Here is a 27,588-nt window from a genome sequence, read left to right on the forward strand (position 1 = left end):
AGATAATTTCTGTGAAAAAGAGAGAGTCCTTTTTAAGACCAAATTAATGAACTTACTGTGAGTTCAGACAGAATGCGAAGAAAACTGTAGAGGCTACACGACTGCATATAAAGGCAAAACATTCAGAGGCTAAATTCACCCGGGGCAGGTGAATTGATGTGAAGATGCATCTGCGTGACTAAAACTTAAGCGAAAAATTTGTGTATCTTTATAGTCTGCTTCATAAATGTACAGACACAAGAGGAAAAAGGAGAATGACTGGAGGGAAAGGAGTTTCTGGTGACTTCTGAGTTTAGTTGTAGCTGAAGATAAACACAATACACAGTCAGTGCGTCCGTTGCTAACTAGCTGCAGCTAACATACACTTTGCTGTTTAGGGTGCAAAATTTTGCTTTGTTTTTTCACAACTTTAGGAAGTGGTTAAATCTTGTGATGTAAAATCAGACTACACAATATCAGACTGATAACGGCCCAACTCAAAAAGTGGGTGTCAGGCATGACAGATGTCTGTTTTATTCCATGTAGTGTGTCATAGTGGAGACAACCAACCAGCATCTGGGACGCCCGATGACACTGGTTTTGAAAACTTTATATTTAAATGGTTTATAGCTGTCACTCTGTTTAAAAGTGTTTTTTAAACACGTATCTCAGTGAATACATAATTGCGTCCACTAATATTTTGTCTCACTGTTTCGGTGAGGTGTTTCAATTAATCATTCCATACAATGATCTGTATTCAAATAAATGAACCATTTTCAGCATAACTGCAGGTGTACGAGTGGTTCAGTGCTTCGGGAACCTTTGTTTCCACCAAAGTCAGTTACACAATTGACTTTAATTTTTAAAATTATTTGTTTATTTATCTATTTTTGCAGGTTCAAGGTGAGCTAAAGAGAAAGTGGCGGAGCATGTGTCTTAACTGCCGCCTGAGCAGAGATCACCACTTTAACAACACCTTCGCCTCCAGGAACGGCTCTGACCACATGGTGCAGTTTCATCGCAACTCCCGAACCCAGTCCATCCTGCAGTCAGAGACCACCGTGCTGTGAGGCCCCGAGGCATCCTTGAAGTTAAAAACAAAAACAAATACAGTCTCCAGGTTGACCTGGGTCGAATAGTTTTACTTAATGAATGAAGTACCACATGGGTGGGACCTGCACATTGTTTCAGAGCAGATTTTGGTTTCAGCTTTACAAATTTCTGTGAGCCCTCATAATGTCCCTTAAGTGAACCTAAAGCGGGTCTGGTCTGTATCTATGAAGGGTGCTTGTGTTTGCTGCCAACAAAGAGCTGTTTTTATGTTCACTGGCTGTGTGAACAGAGAAAGTACAGGTCTTGTCGGCTAACTTTGCAACATCTGCAGCTCGACATGTTTAGGTCAGTTTTACCTGATGTATGACATGTAGGTATTTGACTTATGTATGTTATATACATTACATTCAATATTTATAAAAAAAAATATATGTATGATAAACAGTGCCATTCTTCTCTCCATGGTTTGCTGTAGACTTTAGACTGGACCAGAGTTGCACTCCTTGTTATCTCCACAACAAAAAAGGTACAAGATTACTGTATTTGGTATACAGAAATATTTAAAAAGAAATATACAGCATACTTAAGATAGTAAATGGCTCACAGACTCGAAAGTGAAACATAAGACTGCAATCAAAAAGCTGTCTGTTACAAGACTTAATGCTTATAAACGGCAGCTATATCACATGGGTGACATTCAAAAGTTAAGATAGCAAATAACTAATATTATAAATTCTAGTACATTAGCTACCAAGAGAAACCTAGCAGAACTATTATATGTAAGTACACTAGTATTCACACCTTGTGCATGCTGCAGTCATTAATGAAGACAAAGGTCAGGTTGATACAACTTTAAAGACTTTTTGGCTGCAACCACCAACATTCAACTCTAACAAGCAGCAGAACTTTGGCTTTGCTTCTCAAAGTATGGTTACTTCTCCAATCTGTCACAGGGCTGCCAAGTTTTGAGTTCAGCTTGGAGTGAGATTTGCTCCTGGGGGGATTGGGGGAGGGGTGGGGGGTGTCAACTGACCCACTCGACCTCTCTCTGGCCTCATGGACCACCATTTTCATAAGACTTTTTGGTTTGCTAATTTGTGTTAAGATCTATGCTCTAATAATATCTGAATAAATAATCATCTTAATACAGACCCAGAAACAGAAAATAATGGTAGAAAAATGAATACAATACACAGTATGAACAAGAACAAACAGTAGGGATAAATCTGGAACAGTCAAATTGTATAATGACTTTGATATCTGCGACCTCAGCACTATCATTTCATGGTTTATGTTCGCCCCATAGAGATAAGAAGTTCTTGAATGATGAAGGTGCTTACCAGCTGAATATTGAACCATCCATGGCTCAACAGTATATCGCAAGAAAGTTTCAGAGCGACAGAGACACAGACACATTACAGGATAATAAATTTGTGTATATTTCTCACTTTCCCCCTGATGGTCTGAATAACTCACTGCTGCACTTTGCTGCTCTGTCTTCTCTGTCTGTGCGCTATCAGTGTCCTCTTTTTGCACCGCAACGTTATCTGTTATGAATATGTTTTTCACTGCGTGAGAAAATGGACGTGTGGCGTGAGAGAGTGTGAAAAGTGTCAGTTGCGTGAGTCTCATGGTCAATGTATCAGACTTGGCAGCCCTGCTGTCAACACCAGTTGTGTGTGGTAAGTTGCCTAAAAGTTAATGGTTCTCAAACCATGTTTTTCCAGCCTAATAGCAACAGCAGCTTTTTTGTTACAGACATGTAGTAAAAAGTGAAACTTAATCAGTTGTATCATGTATTTTGTGGTGCCGTGTCCACACCTCTGATACTTGAAGCTGGTAGAATGATTCACAAATGCATTTTGACCCAGGTCAGCACAGAAGTTGTCTGGATTTATGGTAAGAAAAAGAAAAACACTGGTAAAAGCAGGGTTGTTTTGTATCGATTCAGAACCTAAACTGTTCTGACAAACTGCATCATTTTTAATGTATTGCAATGTATAATAATTAATGTATGCATTTTATGAACTACTGTCATTGAGAAGTGTTGTGCATGCTCCAAACCCTTTATCTGTGCTATGATAGATTTGAGATGTGCTCAGTGATCTGTTGATGAAACAACGCAGGTGCTCAGATGGCAGATTTCATTTAATGAAAAGGGACGATGAAGCCCACCAGGAACTTCTGTTGAAATTGGTTGCTTGATTTGTTGACAAGTTCGATACGACCGCAGCAGTTTCCATATCCAAACTATACAGCTCCAGCTTTGCTGAGCTTGAGAGAGTCTGGCTAGGACAGAAAAGTATTTATTAAACACACTTGTAATGTACAATTTGAGTAGAACGGAGGTTTCTCAGTGGGAAGCCAGTGAGGGATTACGTCACTAAATGTAAATATATACGCTTTTCATGTTTTTTGAGACACTACACACATAATGATTAAACAAACTCATAAATTAAAGTCTTGACATGGAGGTTTGCATAGAGCTCATGTAGAGATTATGAACACTCCCACGTACTACACTGTTTTCTGTTGAAAATCCTCTTTTCCTCATCCTACAGGGAGAACAATACACATGTAGCCATTGAGGAATTTTTTTAATCTGAAGAAACACAAATACTCTTGAGGACTAAAACTGAAAACAGATATTGCTGAAAAACGTTCAAACAGTTTCAGCTTGTATCTGCTCATAACTTCATTATAGTGTGTTAAAAGCAATTGATTAAATGTTAGTATACAGCTTATAAATGTTAAAAAGAAGGACTAAAGTGTTGCCGTTATGCTTTTTTTTTTTACAGTCAAAGTGGCAATGAGAGGGTTTTTTAAATACAGTTTTTCTGTGTTTTGCTTATTAGACAGCTAAACATCTCAAACTGTTCAACACAGAGTGAAAGGTTAAGTCCCAAGCAGTGCAAGAACTTTTCCTTTTTTTTGGTGAAAATAGTGCCTTCATGTGGCTAACTTAATTTTCCAATCACAACCAGAAAGTCAGGTAATATTCTTCTAATAGTACTTAAGTGCAACACACTTCTACTACGAAATCACTGATATTTAAATTGGTTTATTGTGAACAGTCTACTTCAAACATGACAGTCACCAGTTAAAACAGAAGTGGCTGGTGGTCACAGGTTCTTAACAGTAAATAATAATCCTTTTGCTAATGAATGGCAATAGTGTTGATTTTACTCATGCAGCAAGTGTTACACAAGTTGCATGATATTCTCAGTGTTTGCCTTTTTCATTGCTGTTGGTCAATGGCTGTCAATGTGTCATTTTCTTGTAGAATCTAATGTAAATTTTGTCAAGAGAAGACAAAAAAAGGAAACACTTGCTTTTTGTGGCGTGCTATATTTTTCTTATACATGTTGTATTTAATTGTCGCCACAAGACAAAATATTCTGGTGACACTTTGCTTAAGGCATACAGAACCACTATGTCAATTTGTGTAATCACATTTCGAAAAACATACTACTGATTGTTGATCTTTCATTACCTATAAAACAATACTCTGCCCTGTTACGGTTTTTGCTGAACAAGGACTAAAGCCACTTCCTGCCCTGTAAAAGTGCCATAATTAGTTTAATTCTGAGCTGTCAGCAATTTTGTAAGAGTAGGTTAACCTTAAACGTAACAATGACAAACAATCTTTTTTTAATATGGCACTCTAAACCAAACCAGCTTTCTAATATATAACAGTAAAGCCAGACCCAACTGTGCCTTAAAATATATTATTAAACACAAGTCTGGACCAAACATCAAGAAAAAAATGTTTTCTGGTTGTTGTCTAGAAAGTGGTCAATAAAATTTTGGTTTTGTTTTTGCTAAATCTGAGCAACGTTTATGTTGTTGAGGGTCTTGGAATCTCCTGGTTTGATAGATACAGTCGAGTATCATCTGCATAACGATGGATATTATTATGCCTGTAGATGATGTCCCCACTCCTGTTTAAGAAACAAGTAATGTAAACAAGTAATGCAGGAATACAAGACTGAATGTACAGTAATCGTAAAAAGCCATTTGACAAGTATGCTATAACCATACATCACCAGTAGAGTGCGCTGAAGTGCCACTGCTGCTTAGCTCAGCAAAAATGGACAATTCAATACTGGTAAAGCAAGCAATAAGGTACTGTCAATCAGTGAATTTGATTGTGATTGTGATTTTTTAATAAATGCTGGCATGACTGTGCGACAAAGAGTAGAATAAACCTTTTGTTATTTAATAGTTATTCCTAATACATATAAGTAATTTATGTTTTAATGGCCTTTCTTCTCTGGTTAATTGGCAGGGCCCAAGCGCCCCACATTCACCAGCCACCACCAGTTTTTGTACTCTATTTTCAGATTTGTTTACCTTTACAGTTTTGGTTGCAGTTATAGCAGGTGATACATCTGTATTATTGACATGTCAGGTAGAGCTGCTACAACGATTATTTTCATTCTCAATTAATCAGCTGTTTTCTCCATCAATCATTGGGCCTATAAAATCTCAAAATTGTGAAAAATGTTGATTTTCCCTGAAATGAAGCTAATGGCTTCAAATTGCCAAGGATTTTCAATTTACTATTATAGAAGACAAAAGAAAACCAGCAAATGGCCTGCTTTTTAAAGACCCTGTCAAACCAGTCAACATAAAAAACAAATGCATTCATTTACAAAGCTTAACACTAGAACCACCAGGGGTCACTACATATCTAAAACCACCAACGGGTACAATTCACCCATGCACCTGGCTACCACATTTCTAGTACTAAAAATGTACGCATTGTATTAAGGCATCGTCTTCACAAAGGAATGTCTTAAGTCACAAAATTAGTTTGTTTAGTCATCACCTGTGTTTTGGTCCTGTTGTCTTATAATCTATCTTTAAGAACACTAATCGCTTTGCATGGCCGTCAGTATTTCAGTCTAAAATGACATTGTGACACTGTAACTGTGAAAAAATATTAGAAGAAAATATTTGCATATTTGGGTGGTGTGATATTATTATAAAACTGAATGTATTTCATATAGGGGTAAATTTTACCCGGTGGCAGTTATAGGTATAAATGCCCGTGTTTTAAATCTGGATTTATCTTCACAATAGGGGGACGCTACACAACATTATTTTAGAAAAAGTCAAAGACTTGAATATTTTATTAAAACATGGTAACATACAATTGAAAAAATGACATCCGTGGCGGTTCTAGTGTTAAAAAGAAGTTACCAGTTAAAAGACAAAAATCATGCAAATATTAAATATTTTAACCCAATTCAGCTGTACGTATGCCTTAAGAAAAGTGTTACCACATATGCTTCAAACAGGATGTCACCATGTTACTCAGTGTATCATAAGACGTTTACATGACTATATGTGTTTCAGAGTATACAAACACTGAAGACCATATATGATGTACATAGTGTTGGTTTGTCGAGTGATTTCATATTTAATGTTGGCTGACATGATGTTGAGTATCATGTCTTTATTGAACACATGTATTTGTAAAGAGACACCATGAATGTCATGCAAAAGATGATTGATAAAGGCTATCTTTGTAAGCATTGCACTGTGTGAATGTAACTCTTTAGAACTTGGCATTTTTATACTTTTTTTTTTTAAGATGCAGAGCTTTTAGAAGCCCATCTTACTCAATGCTCACTAACATTTCTTGGTAATTGAGTCCCAAACAATTCAAAGTTAAATCTTGCTGACACTTGGGGTGGGGTTTCTTAAAAATCTCACGGGAGAGTCCACATTGTCAAAATCAGCCATGACTCTGAAAATCTTTTAGATAAAACGAAGCTATGCTTTCTGTACTCCAATACAACAAACTCTTCCCGGCACTCCTCTCTCCAACTCTCACTCATATTTCCATCATTGTCTTCCTGCAATAACCCAACTCTCACGAGATTTCAGAGTGAGACTTCTCCTTGAGCGAGACTTAATTAGACACAATAACAAACAGACCGGATCAAGTGAAAGGTAAAGAAAAAAGTTTTTATTTCTCTGTATGGTCCTTTCTACAATGTTGTCAGACGCTTATAAAAACAATTTAAGCCTGTCAGGGGCAAAAACAAGCACTTTTAGTGGACGTACATTGACAAGGCACAATTGCCCCAAAGGATTACATTGCAGTCCTGTTCGGGGCTGCCAGCTGAAGCGAAAGATGGGAAAACAGGGTCCAGGTTGAAAAATCCCAAAATTTCCTTTTTAATTAGTGCCAAGTTGAGTACATGAGCTTTTACAGTTGTAATTATGACTTGAATGTTGATGTGAACTGTAATTAAAGGGCAGGGACTGGTAATTACAGTATTTACTCCCACATGATGTGAACACAGCATAAAACCCTGTACCCCCACAATCTACCCACAAAGGTGTTTTCACTTACCTCTTCACAGGACTGTGTAGGTGTGGACAGACTTTGCTAATTTTATACCTCCGTCACTCTCCCGTTACACCTGTTAGTGCATATACTCTCACCCACTATAAAGGCGTCTTGTGTATTTGTGTAAGTTTATTGCATGTCACACTGTGCAAGATGGGTCGAATAAAATTTTGGTCACAATCTGTGACAGATATGTGCAATATCAATTAAATACATGTCAGATTGTGTCATGAATGTGTGTGAATTTTAGCACTATGATGTAAACAGAAAAAAAGTGTATGAAATCATGTGGCAACCAACTGTGCCGCTCTGATGTTTTGAAAAGGCAACAAAGCAGGGTACATTCTCACAAACTTCTTTTTCACTCCGCTTCCATCGTTTTGGTTTTTCCAAAAATGCTACTTACAAAATATCACATGTCATTTTATATCGTATTGAGATTGGTTGGATTGTAGATATGGATTGTAGTTGCAGTCCTAAATTTCAGACACTGTCAGAATTTTGATTTAGGCTGTCTTTGGTCACTAAATTTCAAAATTGTCCATTGATCAATGTGTCTGACCACCGTTTTGGATTGATGCCAACACATTTCTCTCACGATTATCAACTTTAATCTCTGACAGCCCAAAATCACACGCTGTAAAGCCTTTAGGCGATCAGACGTACCTGAAAAAAAAGGCTGTTTATCCTCATGACATCGCTGTAAATACTGTATGCTAAGTAGGCTGAGGAGAAAATAGTACTGTCACATCATACAGCTTGTTTGATGTGTTTTTCTTGCCTTGAGTCTAATTGTTGCTGGTGTTGGTAAAAAAAAAAAAAAAGGTCAGATGTCAGCTAGTTATATTGTTTTGTCACAACTCTTCATCCCATTTTGCATCCTGCTCCTGAATGATGTTCTGCACATGATTGAATATTTATTAATAAAGACAAAGGTTTTCTGAATGACTGGAAAGTAAAAGAAACCCCCATTATTATCAAATGATTAACATTTGCAAAGCACCACCTCCTTACATCACCCTGTCCATCAAATGTCCTCCAGTCCTTTTAACTGCTCTCTAATTAAGCTGCTTTCACTCGTCAGATAAGACTGTGAGCAATGGACTGCAATCTGTCTGACTTCAATGTGTTCTTACAACTGCCACTGCAGCAGGGATTACAGACACACATACACACACACACACACACACACACACACACACTGCCTGGACAAAACACAAGTTGGATTTTAATGAAGAGCATAATTGATTGCAGTTTCAGTGTCTCGAGTCTGTACGTTCTTTCACAAAATCATGTGCATCAAAAGATTATGAGATAAAAGAGATCTCATTAGAGGACATTCCTCATCAGATTCAGATCAACTTTATTATCCCACATAGAGAAATTCATTTGGTCCAGTGCTCCAGACATAAAGACACCATAAAATCCACAGTAACAACAATAGACTACACAATATGAACACAAATAATCATAATAAAACACATTTGATCACATTAAGACAGAATGAGACAATAAAGTCAAATAAGATTATATCAATTAAGATTATATTTGTAGATTTTTGACAAGGTCTACACAAAGATGTAATGCAGTGCAATACTTCAGTGTATGTTTGTCTTCATTCCAAATGCAAATTATTCCTTTTTTTTTGTGACATTTTATGTTTTCAAAAGCAAATTGTGACCTATGAGAAACAGAATATGTTTAGTAAAAGTAATACTAATCAATGATAATTTATTGCAGTGTACTGCTGTTTGACACTGGGGTTACTGGTAGCAATGAAAAAGAACTCCACGACTTTAATGAGAAAATTAAAATCTGCACCTTGTTAGGATTGCTTTAAATGCTTAAAATTCAGCAGCTGTAGCTGTTTTAAGAATTTGTAGACGCTAATGAGTGAGCTGATTTAATACCGCAATTAAAGAAAAATAATAAATTATGCTGGTAGCAAATTCTAATAAACAAAACTACAAATTTGAAAATATATCATGCCTGGCAATCAAGATGTACTGCTGCTTACATTTATCAACTCGGTGAAATTCTAATGAACCAAAACCATGAATACAATATGTGTTGTTAAGCCTCCTGTTGAAAGGTCATGTTCTAAAGGCATCTATGCTTTCTTCCTTCTTCATATGTAACTTTCTTCCTGACAGAAGCTCCACAGACCACTTGCTGAAAATAAGACAATAATTTATTCTGGAAATAAAGTTTGAAAAAGTTTGGGTCGTCTTATATTCGAGAACTAGACAATTACATGTTGACAACATCAGATAGTCTCTTACAAGCTGGTGTGACACCAGCATTTCATTATGTTTTTAGCGTCTGCAAGTCAGTTTATAGTGAGTCTTTAGAGTCATTCAACCTTTAAAGTGTTTCATTAGCTCAGTTTAACCTGCAGGAGTGTCTGAAGACTTTTGAGACATGTTTTTCCACCAAGGAGAAAATAAATTAAGGTTGAATGAGTCCAAAGTGCCCTCTGATGTTTTCACTATAGAGACAGACTGACTGTCAAAGATGCGAGGAGCTCAATAATAATAATAACTGTCGGAGAAAATGACTTTTTCACAGCTTCCAACACCCTGACAGGAGAGAGTATGACTATGTGACTGATAGAAAAGGTACATAAATATAGGACTATGCTTTAATGGTATTATTTCACTTTTACGAGAGAAAGGTCTTCAAGCTTCTCCTTGGATTAATAGTATCTCTGGAAAACTTTCCCAAAAGGACAAGTGTGACAGTGTGTCCAACAACAGGTGCTGGAAAAGGGGGAGTCGTCTTATAGTCGGCGTCGTCTTGTAGTCAGGCTGATATGGTAGCTGCACTTGTGAGGAGTTTATTAGATTATGAGTGAATCTCAGAGAGACGGATTGTTTTACACCTTTTCTACATCTGGCTAGAATGTGTCTTAAATCATCTCCTGAGGAGGTTTCATTAATGGGATTTCAATCCGTCTCAAAATCTGTGTTCAGACGGACAATACAATACAACTGTCGTCGTTGTTGGCACAGTACAGTGGTTGTTGCTACTCAGGGGCTCGGGGAAGAAAAGTTGAACCTGGCTCAACTTTTTCTGCAACACAACGCAATAACGTCGGCCAATCAAGTCGACATTCCTGGTAGATTTCTCTGTAATGTGAACATTGTACTTCGCAATCGTCATGAAGAACTTTCCTATCTCAGTGTAAATTGGGTAATAGATTCTTGCAAGTATGTTATATCCTATAATGCTGAAATGCCCTTGAGCCACGCGCTGCACCATAACAGCTGCAGAAATCCAGCTGCATTTACAACTACATGCATGTATTTAGGAGATATAACAGACTATATTGTTTCCCCCTGGTGCAGTAACAGTAACATGGTAGTGACATAACACACAGTATAATTATTGCATGAAAGCTGTATTATTTAATGATCTAAACACTCAGTGTGGTTGCTGTTGGCAGTAAAAAAAAAGTGGTTAATTTTAAGAGTCTGAATTAAAGGAGTGTGCAAGGAAGAACAGGGTGGTTAGTAAGCATGAGCGTCGTGTCTAAAGCGACAAAGAAAAGTGCTCCACTTACAGTCCATCAGCTCAAACTTCTTCAACAGAAACTCCAAAGAAAAAGACGCCAGAGTGACGCTCAAACTGACTGAGTAACGCTCAGCAGCAGAGATGTAAAACACAATAAAAAAAAACATACTATCGTGGTTCACAGCTTCTTAGTTTTTTCCACATTTTTCTTAATCTTCCTCCTCTCTCATGTCCTTTCTACATGTCAGCTTTGTCCTCGGGGCTGCCCGGCCCGGAGGTGGCAAGCTGGATGCTCAGTCATCTCTGAGAAGACGCGCTGCCTTGATCGAAGCTGACAGAGCGACTTGAGGCAAAGACGCCGCTAATTGGGAGGGAGAGGGCAGGATGGGAGAGGGGTCCGTGTTAGGGCGATGACTGAGCAATTGGCTACACATCGCTGGTTGCTATTTGTGGAAACCAAAGTCGTCCAGAGGGGAAACTGATTCTTTACTGCAATGTCTTAAGCAGCCAATAGTAGAAACAGAGAAAGCCGACGGTGTTGAGCAAAGCTGTGCTGTGATTCTGATTCTTGCCCTGAGACAAGAAATGATAATAGAGAGTAGACGATGAAATTCAGAAACCTTCAACCCTTTAGGCATTTCACTGAACTGTGACTGAGACTTACAAGTTCTGCAACTACACAGTCTCAGCTCTTGTGTTATATAGCCTGACTTTTATTGCTTTCAAATTTATTCAAAGAGAAGACCACTCAATTCAATAGCTATTACCAGCCAGTACTATAAACCAGCAACATGTGTGCAGTTTTTACACACATAAATTTATTCTAGACCATATGCCTCACTGGAAATCTAGTTAACAAAGTGCCTACAGATGTTTACATATGATGGGATAATCAGGCTACTGTCTTAACATTTCATGATTAGCCTACCAAAAGGTGAGACATCAAGAATACCCAAGACTCTCAATAGTACTATACTCAGAAACAAGTGCTGTTCAGATGATCTACAGGCGTCCAAAACTTTCAAACCCAATCTAAAACAGCTCTGTGTAAAACCAAACCAGACATGCATAAACTGTCAACAACAGAAACTCCATCAGAAAGCGAGAACCGTTGCGAATTAGTCTCTTCAAGTCTCTTCATGTTTGTATTCACTGCTGAACCACCGGATCGCCTCTGTGATGGCTGTGATAGACAGATGGTGTGGTTTCCCAGAAGAGGCGTGAGGAGTGTGACCAAAATCTGAATGAAGTTGTGAACAACTGCTGCTCAAAGACAGAGCTGATTAACAGTTTCTTGTGGATCATATAGTGTCTTTGCTTATCTCATTTTTTGTTTGATATTGGATATGAGATTAAACTGTGTATGTGAGATAAAGTGCTAACTTTCAGATGAACCCCCTTTTAATATTTCAATTTTGGGTATTTAGAGGACAGGGTCACAATTTTTCTTACCTTGTCCATTAGAAGATCCCTCCATAATGCACTTAAAATGTAAGTGATAGGGGACAAAATCCACAGTCCTCCTTCTGTGCAAAAATGTTTATCTGAAGCTAATATGAAGCATCAGCCGTCCAAATTAGTCAAATCAAGTAGATATCTTTCAACGTTACAGTCTTTTTAGTGCCAAAGTTCCTCTTTTTGTTACTATACTTCCACCACAGCTCAACAGGGAAACACTGTCCGAGGAAACTGAAAGAGAGTATTTGACACTAAAAAGACTGTAAATGTGTCAGATATCCACTTGATATGATTAACTCAGACTGCTGAAGACTCAGATAAGCTTCAGATCAACTTTTAAATGCATTTTTGCTCCCATCGCTTACACTGAAAGCACATTTGAAGGGGATTTTTTAATATCCAGTATGAACAGAACATGAATGATTACAGCGAGGAAAAACCTCTTTCTGTGCTCATATGGACGCCTGACTGTTGTTTTAAGACAGATTTGTAAAAATGTCTTTTAAACATATTGGTCAGAATAAAATAACATTTTAATAAGACATAACATTTCATGTTTGTTTGCAGATACTTTGTAGTCGCTGAATGTCTTCAGGCTCTTGGTATCTTCCTTGGTGTTACTCTGCTTGGCCGATAACAGCCATCTTCTTTCTTGTTTCTGGGCCTTTTCTGGTCTTCAGCAGTGAAACACATGATCAGTCGAATTCAGTCGAGTTCAGTTGACTGTCATGGCAAATCAAGACCATTTCACTGTTCAAGCATGAAAAAACTCCTTGCTTTGCTTTGTCTGTGTGTTTTGAGATCATCGTTCTGCTGTGTTGTTTTTTTTAAAAGGCTGTCTAACTGTTCACCAGATATAAAAGCTGAAAGTCAGCACTTTAACCTCACATGAATACTCTCAGATTAAATCTGCTTGAGTGCAGAACCCCAATGAAAAATGTGTCACTTTCCTAAGACATAAAGGCTGCACTGTAATTCCAAACTTCATGTATAATATCATTTTCTCAGGGAGATTCTTCACTGAACACATCACATGGAATCTCCCGTGGCCACATTTCAAACAACATGTTTTTTAATGAGCAGTCGGTGAACTAGTGAGAAACAGATCAGTAAGCATGAAGAGTCGGATGCCTCCAGCTATCTGGTTGCTCCATCTGTCAGCGACAAACATCTGCTCACCAGCGACTTTCATCTCAGGAACATCATGGTCACTGATTCATTGAAACTCACTTTGTGAGGAGGGCGAGGAGTCACATCAGGGGCTCGATTCACATAGAAAAGGCTATGACACATCCGAATGAAGAATAACTTGTGCACAATCACAGTTTAACTACCTCACTAACAACTATAAACTTACACAAACACATGGATGGACTATGAGTGTGACAAAAGTTTTCTTCATTTTCACCGATTGTCACTCATGTCGCTCCCTTACCCATTAGCATACATATCCTTGAAGTTTGTTTGTTTTGACTTGATTTTGAATAGATTATCCACAGAGGGTTCCTCAAGGGTCAGTGCTCAGTCCCCTTCTCTTCTCAACATACCCTATCATTCCTATCGTTCCCGCCAGAAGACCTAACTGACTCCACACGGATCTCGTCGTACCTTGCCGATATCTTAGCTCTGAGCTCCTTGTCATCCCACCCAGTCCCTCTACACGACAACGGATCAATATCCAGCTCAAATCAACCCAACTCATGCCCGCAAAGTCTGCCTGAAACTAACCTTTAAGGTTCACGTGTCCTCGATTAATCCGTCGTGTCCATTTTCCCTGTACAACATGTACAAGGTTAAGTCTCACTTGTGAAATGCAGCTAATCAAACTCTCTGCGCTAAATCACTCTCAAGGGGTCCTGATAAAGAAAATAACTGACTTAGCTGACAAAATGTTAGACTTTATTTCATATCTCTCTTTGTTAGTGTCCGGAGCTGTTTGATTTCATATATTAGGGCGCCTTGTGAATGATCAATCACAGAAAAATATTCCAACATAGCAATTTATGCTAACATGCTAGCCTGCTAGCCAAGGCACCACGTCACCCCCCAAAAAACAGTAGCCATACATTAAAGCTACTTGGGCCTTTTAAAGATATATTGTTCATGATATGTGGTGATTTAGGAGTGTTTCTCATTACAAAATATTTGCAATTAATCTTGAACCTGTTCTTGAATGTAGCCTGAAGGGGCGCCAACAACATCCGCACCCAATGTTTCTCTTCTAGCAACGCCTAACTGAGCTGCTCACCTGAGCTGCAGATGTGGTCAGACATGTATCTACATCATTGTGAATTACACCTCTTTCTCACAGAGGACTGGTGCTTCACAGACAGGAGTATTTTCATGTTTGAGAGGGGGAAAAAAATAGAGTTACATAGAAACAGTGGCAGAGAAATCCCTCGTCCCTTGCAGGTAAGTTCGGTGCATCTGCTTTGTTTTTTTGGCAGATGTTCAAGCGCTTTTAGGTCACTCTGCTGTGACATTTCATGTGTTCACATGTTCGATGGTTCAGTCGACGAGCAGATTACACTTTCTGCAGTCAAGATCAGTCAAGTCAATTTAATTTGAATAGTCCAATATCACAAATCTCAAATTTGCCTCAGGGGGCTTTAAATCAGCGCTGCAGTTTGTTAGTTCAGTATTGAATGCTAAACTGAGGGGAATTCAAAGCCTCTCATGGAGCTGTTCAAATATTTTGAGTTTGATTACTTGGAAGTTTATAATAGTGCACAGCATTATCTGATTTGGACACAATTTAGTTTCTTTTCCTGCTTATTTAGACTTTCTCAGGGTTTTAGTGGATGAAGTGTATCTCAGCATCCATTAAAGAAGATTACATCAGGTGTATCTCTTCTTGAAACAGGATATGGATCAGAATATAAAGCAAAGAGGGATGCAGTAGGGGCTGGATTGTTAAAAAAATGTGATTCGGATTTCATTTTTACAAATGGCTCCCGTCTATAAAATTAAGTTGTGGAAAAAATGGAGCAGCTCTACACACACAGTTGCCAAGTCTGCTTATTATAAGCAACTTTGGGCTTGTTTTTCTGTAAAATCACTTACAAATATTGGTAGTCGTGGTTTTTTTTTTGGGGGGGGGGGGGCTTGTTTCTAAAGTGTAGCTGCTTATTTGGGTTTGTTCCCAATATGTCTAATGTTAAAGTTTGACTGAGCTCTAAGTTGTCAAATATCACTGCCTGCTGTCAGATCCACGTATGCACTAGCCGACATTAAAATCCTTAGCTGGTTCACCGGTTAGTGTGCGTACCACATAACTTTAGGCTGAGTCCTTGCTGCAGCAGACCCAGAACCTTTGCTGCATGTCTTCCCCTCTCTATATCCCATCCTACCTGTCTCTCTGCAGTTTACCTGTCTAATAAAGCAAAAATGTAAAAAAACATAAGTGCTGTTACTGTATTTTTTTTAGTAGTGCCAGACGAGGATGCAAAGAGAAGCTTTCTTTGATTAGACAAACAGGAACTGAAGCTAAAAGTGTATGTGTGTGTGTGTGTGTGTGTTACAGAGGAACAGAGCTGATAACAAGGACAAGAAACAAGTTTTTTTGCTTTGCTACATTGAGATGGCCAGTCAGTATGTGTAATTTTTTTTTTAAATGATTGTTTAAAAGGCCAACAGCATATCTTTGTTTTGCCTTCACTGATATAATTACTTGGGGAGTTCATTATATGCAACTTCTTAACTTTCATTTTCATTCATTTATTCCTCTTTTTTTTGTCGGCCAGTCGATTGTGTTCAACTTCTTTAGAGTTAAAAAGAAAAATGTAAAATTACAAGTTGCAGTATTTTTGAACTGGTTGCTTATGAAATGCAAAATAAATTCATATATACAGTATATGGTATATAAATTAATCACAAACAGAGAGTTAGCCAAGAGGCTATTTTTCATCTGTAGTCCCTGGACAGATGTTACAGAGTCACCCTAAAAACAGAATATGAAAATGAGATTGAAATTACAAAGTTACTGAGGTCATTTATAAGCATGCAAGAACATATATAATATTAATAACATCCTTAAAACATGCAACACAGAGACTCATGATACAAGATATGCAAGACAACAAATACATGAAGATATTAATGTTAGTAGAGAAGTAGATTGAATAAAACCACATTGAGCTGCATTGTTAGACACTAACTAGAACATGCAAAGCAGAAGCACAAATACAAAATAGAATAAAAGCAAAACCACAATAAGACATGCATGCAGGTACATGAAGGCAGACTGAGATAGCAAGATAGCGACAGGTGAAAGTAGACAGCAAGGAAAGTTCAGCACAGACAGACTTAGGACAGCAAGGTATGACTAAGTCTTAGTGCTGACAGAGCTGAGTACTAATTAGCCATTTCCTTACATGAGCTCTAAAGGAACTATACGTGTCCAGTTCTCTAATAGTTGCTGGGATGGAGTTCCACTCTAGTGCAGCTTTAACAGAGAATGCATGAAATGTGCTGAAAGTACTTTTTCTGAGTGGGATGATGCAATCCCCTCTTGCTGCACCTCTTGTCAACCCATATGCAGTTGTTCTTATGTTGACAAACTGTCTGAGTGGATGAGAGGTCAAACCATATATATAATCTTGTACATAAGACAAACATGTACATATTTAATCAAGTTTTCCCAACTCAAGTTATACTTTTTTTAATATTGGGCAATGATGAAAATGTACCGGTTTCTTGTCAAGGATTTTAAGTGTTCGTTTATACAAAGACTCTATTGGTTTTAGAGTAGTGTTGCTAGCCTGCGACCAGGTTGTTAAACAGTAAATCACGTCACATAGAACTGAGTGGTGTTTGTAAAATTAGCCATCAAACTTGCAGCAGATCTATTAATGTTTCATTTATGTTCCAACTTTAAACAGATTAAATCAAATGATAAAACAATGTATGCTTAACTACAGCGGTTTATTTGTTGAGCATTAAAAGTAAGTTGTTGAAGCTCACACCAGAAAAATGAACACTTAAGTGGCAGAGAGTAAAATTCACATCATTTCACTGCTGCTCGGTCAGGTATGAAACATCTCGTGCTCAGATACCTGTAGTAGATCAGAGAGAAAATATAGTGATCTCTTGTGAAATATTTACTTTGGTTCTCCACCTGAGAAAAATATAGACTACTCAGAATATTACTTATAAAATTATGACATCATAATCTCGAGAGTATATCTTCTTATTAACACATTGTATGTTTGATTTGTCTTATTATATCAGTTTTAGTTTCCCATGAACATGTTTATTGCCTCCTAAACTATACACGCAAACAAGCATTTAAAGTAACCAAACATTGTGTTCATTAATAATCACTCATTCATTTTTGTTTTAATAATCAGTCTAGCTATATAATGTTTATTTTCCCTTCCACAACCTTTGTTGCAGCTCCTGCAAATCACATATGACCAAAAATTGCGTGACTCTAGTAAATCCAACATAATACACAATCAGCCTAACATGACTCCATCTATTATTTGCACGATCCTCCCTTAAATGCATTTGCACTGATGAGTTGCAAACATTTGCACAAATGAAAAAACAAACAGAAAATCCAGCACGGTGCATTTATTTGATAAAAACAGAACATGTTTGTGGGACAGAATCTGTCACATCTGCACCGGAAAAACAGACTCGAAAGCTGCAGTAAATCTGACCCTCAGTGTGGGGAGAAAACGTTCCTCAAAAATTATTTATTTTGTTAATTGTAACATGTCAACAAAGTAATAATATGTTTTAACTTTAGCCATAAATCAACCTTAGGCTTTTGTTCTTCTCTTCTGTGTTATTGCTAATTATCTATAACATTTATTCAACCTATGTTTGTTCAATAATCTGATTTCTGTCATAAAAACGTCCCAGACGATGTTTTTCAAGGGCTGGGGACACTCTGCTGCAGAGTATTTCCTCCTCTTCTTTTTTTTTTTTTCTGACGTGTCCTCTACCTGTCACATGAATGTGGTGAGATTGTGTCTGAAAGAGCTCTGAGGGGACATGATGGTGTGTGTTTGTGTGTATAAGACTGACAGCCCGGCGGGGACAGTCCGTAGCCAGTGGAGGCTTGATGTCGCCAGGGTTCAAGGGTCACTGGAACAGCGTGTCGTTACGGTAACAACCAGAGGGGGTCTGGAGGGCGAACTGTCACTCCGCTCCAAGACGCGTCTGTCACTGTGGCCAAACCTGCAACTCTCAAGCTGACATCAATCATCCGAGCCAACACTCTACCTCTTCACCTTATAGGAAGTTCAAACGAATCGATTCAAATAAAAGTCAAATATTTTTTCCTGTGCTTTTGAACTTTTGTTGACCTTCATCCTGTCAACAAATGAGCACCTCACGTCCTTTTCTTCAAGGATCTTCGTAAAGCCTTTTGCATCCTGAGAAGAATTTCAAATGATCAAGCCGAGTGTATACACCAGACAGTAGCACTTCCCATTATATCGTCTCTATTCAGTGTAACTTCAAAAACAGGTTGGCTCGCTGCCCACTGGAGGAAAATAAATCTTTTTTCTTTCTACATGCATGACCTGATATATATAAATCTTAATCTTTTTCAACAATTCCCATTATTTTTATTTTTTTTTACCCCTGGATTTTCATAATTTTGACTTTATACCTTTATAAGAACATAAAGTATTTACTTAGAAAAAGAGATTTGAACAACAGTAACACCCACTATATTGTAAATGTTCCAATTAGTATTTCTTTATATTAAATGAAGTTTATAGATTTATAGACAAAGTTTGGGAACAGAGACCACGCCGAGTTCACATCCCACCTATTTAGGCACACCTCATCCGTTCTTCTCCCCTCGTCTCAGTTGAAAGTCCCTCCTACCCTAACCCCTCTCTTTTCATCAACCGTTCTCTCTCCTCCGTTTTAACACAGGAACAGGGGGCTCTATCCAGGCGATGGACTCGAGAGACAGTTCCCCCACTCAGAGTCTCAACCTTCTCCCCCCCCGTTCCCTCCTACCTTCCCACCGTCGGCAGTCGTCGTCCAGTCGACATACCATACATCCATCGTCGACCCTCAACCCTCTATGTTCCTCAACTCCCCCTTTCCTCCCCCCATCACTTCATCCCTCCATCCCTAATCCTTCATCAGGTTCTCCAACCCATCCATCAACATATCAGCTCTCTTTCATTATCTCAATTAAACTATTGAAATCTAACGTTCTTGGCGTGGTCTCAGTTAGTGAACAATAGATTGAACGACTATGTGTAATGTGAAAGGGGTCGCTGGTAGTGATGAAGCCGTAGTCGATTATCACCAACTCTGCAGGTGAGCAGCACTACGAAGCCTTTTAGTCTCCAGCAGCAGCAGGCAGCTGTTTTCAGCAAATAAACTTTACAAACTCACTGCACACAATCTGCCCAGCACCAAACAGCAGAGAAAGTTAGAGACTCGCTGGTGAACATAGTGGAGCATTTAGCAGCTAAAAAGACAAATATTTTTCCCACAGGAGTTGGTTTGTAAATAAAGAGGACTATAAACCATGAAAAGATATTCCAGTAGAGCCTAAATATAAGCCTGGAAATGTGCCTGATACATCCCCTTCAAGGTTTGACTGGCTCTCTTCTCGCAACGTCTTCTTCTGCAATGGCTTAACGGCAGCAACTGGAAAATCAGCGCCACCAGCTGTTTATACTCATAATAGTTGCATAACAATAACGGATGGAAACACACATTAATTCTTATTCTTCTTATTATTTTCTTTCACAATTTTTTTTTTTAGGAAAACTTTTTCTTAAATTCGGATGGAAATTTTGGGGGTTTGTGCACAACGGGATGACAGACGATATATATTTCAGAAATTGCTTCGTCCACTCAATAAAAATTGATTATCATGGATTTCAATGCTACATGCAAAATCCGTGTTGCAGCAGCAGTGAGGCCCGCTGGACTTTTGTGTCAGTCTGTATTAGAGTCAAGATGTCTTCAGATGACACGCACACACACGCCTGGCTAACGTCCTCAGGATAACATCACTCACTGTCGCTGTCACACATGAAAGAATCTTTTTTCTCTGATTATGAACAGTCCCTCAGAGCTGCCTGACAGCAAATTTGTATCTCCTGACAGAAAGACCCCATATAAAAGAAGAGGAGACTCTGTTCTCTGTGGAAAGACGTGCCCCGTAAAGTTTATGACAGTGCCTTGTTCCACAATTCAATGACACTTGTAGCCGGTGAAGTTTTAATGTAGCTGTAGTTAGACTCATGTTTTAGTAATGTCATGTTTTACTAGGATCACAACAGCAGGGACATCGCTGTAACTGACTGAGTCACTGACTGAGTGATGAAGTTACACCATTGGTCATCCAAATGCCACCACTTCCTGTATCCGTTTCAAATTAAAAGCCCTCCAGCGTTTCACACACAGTCCAGCCATGAACTTGGTTTTGACCTAGTCTTGTTTCTGGGTTTAACCCTAACCCATTTTTAGTTCTAACTTGAAGCTGTGAACATAAACCTTTGCATTTTTAGTCATTTATTAATGGTACTTAACAAACAGGGTCATTGCAAAATGCTTTGCGGAGCAGCAGATGACATAAATGCATATAAAAACAGAAGACAACAAACACATTATGAATTGGATAATTAGTCATTTGTAATAAATGTTCCCTGTCATTCATTAAAATTCAACTCACCTTGTCAACCATTTACAGAAAAAACACATTCAAACAATTCCTTACAACATAAACATGCTGTGAGAAAACAACAGCATTAATTTGCTGAGCTGAGCCTTTGGTGTCAGCAGATAAAATCACTGATAAAACATTTTTAAAATTAGTTGATTTCAGGCAGTGAAGGGAAAATCTTTATCTTTTATATTAAATATTATTGGCCCAGATTCTCCAAGGTTTCCAGAGTACATTTCCCATGATTTCGGGTATTTCAATAAAGTTGGTGCCACCGTATCAGATCTTGATAAGAAGCTTTTCAGGTACTAAGAGCCCTCTGTCTTATTGTTTCATGTTTGTGCTGCTGTATAGATAAGAATCTCTGATGGAGCGACAGAAGAACATTCAGGTTTCATCAGAGCAGATGAGGAAACATGTAACGTCTGACCACCTCTGATCTGTACACTGTGGAAACACTGAGTGACTGAAATGTTCTTCATTCAGCGGGCTGCTGAATTGAAACAAGAAGGTTGTCGGTTTAAATTCTGATATCTGGTCAAACAACTAAACATTTTATTCCACTGAGCAAAGCTTTTAAGCTCTAGAACCTGACAGATACTATGGATTAAACTTGATTTTTAACACCAACTTGGTCGCCTTCAACAAATTTTTAGAAAAGATGGGTCAGGATGCCTGATTAGTTGCCTGAACAATCACCAAACTGGCTGTCAGAGATAATTGGATGGATTTCTGGCTGTCTTATGGAAGTTCAACGATCCTATTTCCAACATGGCTGCTGTCTAAAGATCAGCTTTAAACTGTAATGAGCTTGTTTTAATATTCTATAGAATAAACACAATGATACTTAACCCTGAAACCATAGCCTGTATATAAAGATGGACACAGCAAGATGTGACATCACCCATTAGTTTCATTAGAGCCCGTTTGAATTTGAACCTCAGGCCCAAGCTAGCACTAGCTTACTGGGAACACTGAGCGCTGCACACTTGGGCTAACATTAGCTACTTTAGCTGAATTGTGCTAACAGGGCAGGAGGGCCTAAATTAGAGGGTCAAAATTTAGAGATTGAGAACATAATGACTCATTAAAAACATGATTGACTTAATATTTCTAGAGAGAAGTTGACGCTTTTTGAATGGGAGTCAGTTGGAGCATCCAGCGGCCGTCGGTGGCACTTTAAGATACTTCCACATTCAGTTCAGCTTCAAGGTGTGGTAGTTGTAGCTAGATTGAAACACAGGAGTCTCCTGGATCATATAGGTTTGTATAAATGGCCATCAGTTTTAATTATTTCAGTTTGTTTCTGATAAATTGTGTTTTCTCCATCTCTTGGCATGATGGACAGGCCACGATTGCAATGGAGAAGAGGCCACATGAATCTGAGTGGTAGCAAATTCAAAACACTTTGTCGTTGCAGTTGAGAACAAAACAGCTGTTTTCTCAGCATTGTAATCTTTAGCTTCTGCTCACAGTTAATGGTGCACATCGCAGATTTTTAAGTCCATTGATTTGGATATTTCTTGCTGAAATGCACTTTGGGGGTTGTCGTTAACTTATCCCTTAAAATTTTTATGGCTTGTACCATCAACTTTTTATCAGATATCTTCTAACACAGTTGTTAATATTGTGTAGTGATGATTTTACTGGCAGAGCTTCATGCTGATCCAAGCTGTAGAAAAGCTCCAACTGTGACTCATGTGATGTTATCTGTGGGAAAAATTAATGGGAATTTTACATGTTATGGTTAAATCTGTAGTATTGACTGAGACTGTGCTGTGATATAAATAAAGCTGAATGGACATAAGATATTTTCTGTATCTTCCCAGACATCTGCTCTTTTCCCCTCTGTTTTGCTTTCCATTCAAAGTAGAACTGCCTCTCTTTTTTATTTTTTATTTCCAACAACATGACCAGTCAGTTGTACTGTACAGTGTGAGCATAGAAGTGGTTTGTTTTGTGGTGCAAAAAGACTATTTAAAACATATATTTACACAGTGTCTGTCCTGCATGAACTGGATCCACTTTGGGAAATATCTCCCACCACCAAAATTAATATTTATCAACCTGTAACAATATTGACAAAAAGAGCCAAGATGAATATTATTGAAATAACATTATGAAGAACATGAGTTGCATGTTTTATTTTCACATATTAGGTTACATCATGCAAAAGAAAATAGCAAATTAAACTTTCACCAAACTACCAGATGTTTTAAATAAGTATAGTGAGTCTCACTACACTTAGAAATTAATAATAAACACCACCTCCCTTTATTAATTAATATATAATTAATTAGGAGGTAAATAATTAAATAAAATTAATCAGTCTTATGTCTGAAAATTGTGAATTCTGAATACAGTGACCTCCACATCTGATATAAAGGAATGTTCAAATTCAACAACATGGTGATGAATAAAGATATCAAGATATTTATTGAATTAACAATAGGATAGGGATGAATGGATAACAATGAGCATATATACACATATACAACTAGAATATATGAATGCATAAAGGAATGAGTAAATTAAATTAACAAGTTATTGCCAACACAATGAATGATATAATGAATGAATGTTATCAAAAACAAGTGAGAAGGCACAATAAGGGCAGTTAACTCTAAGTAAAGCCAATAAGAATGTAATTTTGGATAGCTATGCATTGACTGGCAGGTGGTTTCTGTCGTTCAGCTCTTCTTCAGCAGAGTGAATCCAACGCTGGGGATGGCTCAGACTCGCTGAGACCAAATAGTAGCCTAAACACACCGTAGGGTTGTGTTTTTTAGTCTTGATGCATTCAGTAGCTGGCTGCAGAGTTGGATGTATGGAGCTCTAACTAATCAAGAGAGTCCTTGGAAAAGTCTTTCAAAAGTTTAACTACACGATAAAATGGAGATTACAAAAATAATAGATACTCAAATGCCAAACGATATGGATAGTTTATGCATCTTGCAGTCTGTTCTTCTTTCTGGAGCTTTCAGCTCTAAGAGTAAAAAGGACAACGCCCAAAATGCATGGACGCCCATCAGGGCTGATAAGGCCGAGAGAAAACAGAAGAAGCAACAGCCGCCTGACAGAGTTGTAAAAGTTTTTATAGTCTAGGAGGCGTGTTTTGAAAGATAAAGGATCCTCAGTGCTCTTTTGAGGGACAGCACTGATTACTAATTAATTCCTTTGTGTGGAGAGAAAAACTGACCTGACTTCAAATAAAAGGGAGATTTCTATCGAATAACTGAACAGTACACGCTTACAAATTGATTTCTGTTATCAACGCCAAGTCAACAACACATCATGAACCAGTGAGAAAACACTTAGAAGTTCTAATATTTATTAACCAAATAAAATTCTGAATTAAATCAATAAACCTTCATTTCCTAATCTGTAATTAAATCTATTGAGGAGGCATTATCCTAGCTAAATAATATTCTTGCCCTGGTTCATACCAATTAAATCAAATGCAATAATACATGTGACTTGTAATTAACAAATTTTGAAACAGAGTTGGAATAACCATAATATCAAAATAATGAAATTGTTCTAAAACACAATAAAAGTTAACATGGGTTAGAAAAGTCTAGGAACATATATATTAACACATTTAGTAGCATTTTTAACTATAGACAGACTGTTATATTAAATATCATAATGTTTCTGAAATAATATTTTTCATAAGTACAATGTATGAAATTATGTGTGTATGTGTAATGTCAGAGATGTGGCTTGTAGTGATGAACCTACGGAGAATTATTAGCGACTCTGCAGCTCCTCTCAGCTTTACGGAGTCTTATAGTGAGTTTCAACTCATTGTTTATCTGTTCGGCTGCAACTTTACTGTTCTAGTTCACTCCCAGCACTCTCATAGTGTTGTTTTCGGCCACGACAGGCAGCTGTTTTCAGAGAAAAAGCTCTTAAAAGCCACTGTACACTACCTGCTCAGCATCAAACGGCAAACAGACACAGTTAGCTGTAGACTAGCTGGTGAACATAGTGGAGCATTTAGCAGCTAAAGAGCCAGATATTTCCCTCAGGAGTTGGTTGAGATTGGACTTACATTCACCAGATGGATAGAAACACGAATCCAAATGAATGATAATGTTGCTCCGGAACTGCTGGATGTAGAAATAATCAACTGTTTGCTAACAAGTTATCAACGTAAATGATGATGATATATTAATGATGTGTTCACTACTTGTTTCTGCTGTCCCCCAAGTGGCCAAAAAAATCAATTAATGCAGGTTTAAAGAGTTGTGATTGCGCCACTGATTCCCACATGGTTTCATCCTTTCATATATACATTTCTGTTAAGTCTTAAATGGTCTACTACAGAAGAAATAGACCATTTCAAAACTCTTTACTGGGGAATATCCAGAGTAACAGAGATACTCTTTCTGAAAAAATATGTTTTTCACTTCTGTGAGGTCCACAAACTAAAGTCTATTCAGCTCCATTGTATCAGGATGTAAACATGTATGATAATATATCTTTCTGTATCTACAGGGACACTGTCAGGCATGAAATGACCCTTTAATGTGCTGAGCTTTTTTTCTCCCCTATTTCCAGTCAAATGTTCTGTGAACCAGACAAAACGAACAGCAGGGTCTAAACAGCTCCAGGAAAAACAAACAAACAAACAAACAAAACGATGCAGCATTTGATTTCACAGTGATATCTCTTTCCTGGAATTCATGATAACAGTGCTCAGTAAATCTCCTCATCAAATGATGTAACCTGGATTAAGGTTATTTTTTAAACAAAATGGGATTGAAAAGGTTTATGAGGCTTGTGTCTTTATTGGCTCAGAGGGTTATTTGATTTTTTTGGCCCATAATCAGGCAGTGCTTAATAGAAAAACAATCTGATTTTATTTTTGTCTTTTCTTATAAAAGTTATTTACAGCGTATGATTAATGTGGCAGGATGGTGGTGACCTGTTGCCCTTGTGTTTGACTCCCTGTTAGCTTCATGGGATTGAAGAAATCTCCCATAATTAAAGTTTCTTAATCATTCTAGCTTTTATCCACCAGCAAAGTTTTACTAGGACACTTCCAGACATGGATTTGTCTGCCAAGGACTCAGTTGCTCTATCCCAGATCAGCTAAGTTTAATAAACAACAGTAAGAACACCCATCTGCACTCAGTATCCTGTGCAAATATAATCTATATTTAGATAAAATGCTTTCTGGATTAAACAACCTGACCAGCATGGCTGATGCTTTTCTGTGTTGTGTTGGCTGTAATTTGATGTTCTTGGCTCTCTGCCTGCATATAATCAGTCTCTCGGAATCAGCAGTCGCCAGTCTCTCCAAATCTGAAAAACTGGGACAGTCCATAGAAAAAAATACATCTCTATTTAATTTATCCCAGTAGGCACATTTGTCTTGCTCAAGAATTAATCAAAGAAAGATGGAAAAAAACAGAGAGAAAAATATAAGTGAAGAGGAGGGGATTTAGGGACAAACACAACTTCAATGCAGACTCGTTTTAAGACATATAAAAATAAATCCATTCTCGGAGTATGTGCACTGGGGGCTTCAAGTTTCCACATCACACTTGTGATTTGAAGGATATGGCTGGCAATTTTCTATGTTTTTCTTATTAACAATAAATCCCATGTCCAGAGCCAAACTAACAAAGAACTGAACCTACTTACAAGTATTGTGTGTGTATCCAAATCCTGATTTATCTTATTCTTCTGGGCTGTAGACGTCCGTTTGCTAATTGCTAATGCACTAAATACAGTAATGATATAACTAAAGCTGATTGGAATGTCATTAGTTTTGCAGGTATTTAGTCGTGAGCCAAAGTATCTGACCTGATGACGGTGCTAGACGAAAAGTCAGAGGATCACCAAAGTTACTGCAATTCATCCTGAGGGGGGGGGACATGAATGTCTGCACCAAATTTCAAAGCAATCTATCTGAAAGTTGTTGAGATATTTCACTCTGGACCAAAGTGGTGAACGAGTCACATTGCCAACATGGTGAAAAAATTCAATTGGACTGAAAAATATCTTTATTCTATATAATCGTCCCATTTCCTGCTCCTGAAAAGGGAACACAAAAGTATGTCTATACTTTTGAACTGAGGTGATACCATGAAGACAGTCTTGCCTTGAGGTCATGGAAGACTTTTGGGACAATAAAAACTGGGTCATGGACCAAAAGTTTGATAAAACTTCATCCAGTCCTGTAAAACAGCCCTCCTACATTTATGAAACTCATAATGTTTAGGTCTGTGTGTCAGAGAGTCAATATGTGGTCATTCTTCGGTTTACGCTGAATTAAGAAAACTCCACTCTGTCTCTGAAAATGTGAATTTTCTCATTAAGAAATAGGACACACATTCATGTGAAAAGGAAACACCTTCACTTAATTCAGATAGTTACAGTCTGCAAAGTCTGATAAACGACAACGATGATTACAATAAAAACATACAGTACCAGTGAAAAGTTTGCACACAGCTTACCATTCATTTGAATGAGAACGTGTTCAAACTTTTGACTGGTAATGTATCTATAAACCATGTTGCTGAAATGACCTCGTGTCCCAAAACTTTCTTACCAAATTAGG

At 37.8% G+C, this 27,588-nt stretch overlaps 1 protein-coding gene across 4 annotated transcripts in view; it reads left to right on the forward strand.

The window, feature by feature from the left end:
- vipr2 (vasoactive intestinal peptide receptor 2) overlaps positions 1 to 6,572 on the forward strand; it is a 107,690-nt gene extending 101,118 nt beyond the window's left edge. Inside the window, exons 13-15 of one of the 4 annotated variants that reach the window (XR_006406586.1) lie at positions 215 to 279; positions 876 to 882; positions 968 to 1,051. Coding sequence is in view for 2 of the 4 variants with exons in the window: in XM_044368998.1 (XP_044224933.1) it covers positions 876 to 1,049 (174 nt within the window). In the remaining 2 variants the exon portion in view is untranslated. Of the gene's footprint in view, positions 1 to 214; positions 280 to 875 lie in introns of all 4 variants that reach the window. The other 3 variants (XR_006406585.1, XM_044368999.1, XM_044368998.1) reach the window with 3 other exon arrangements.
- Positions 6,573 to 27,588: the final 21,016 nt, after the last annotated feature.

This window comes from Thunnus albacares, chromosome 12 (genome assembly GCF_914725855.1).
Source record: "Thunnus albacares chromosome 12, fThuAlb1.1, whole genome shotgun sequence".
Taxonomy (NCBI): Eukaryota; Metazoa; Chordata; class Actinopteri; order Scombriformes; family Scombridae; genus Thunnus; species Thunnus albacares.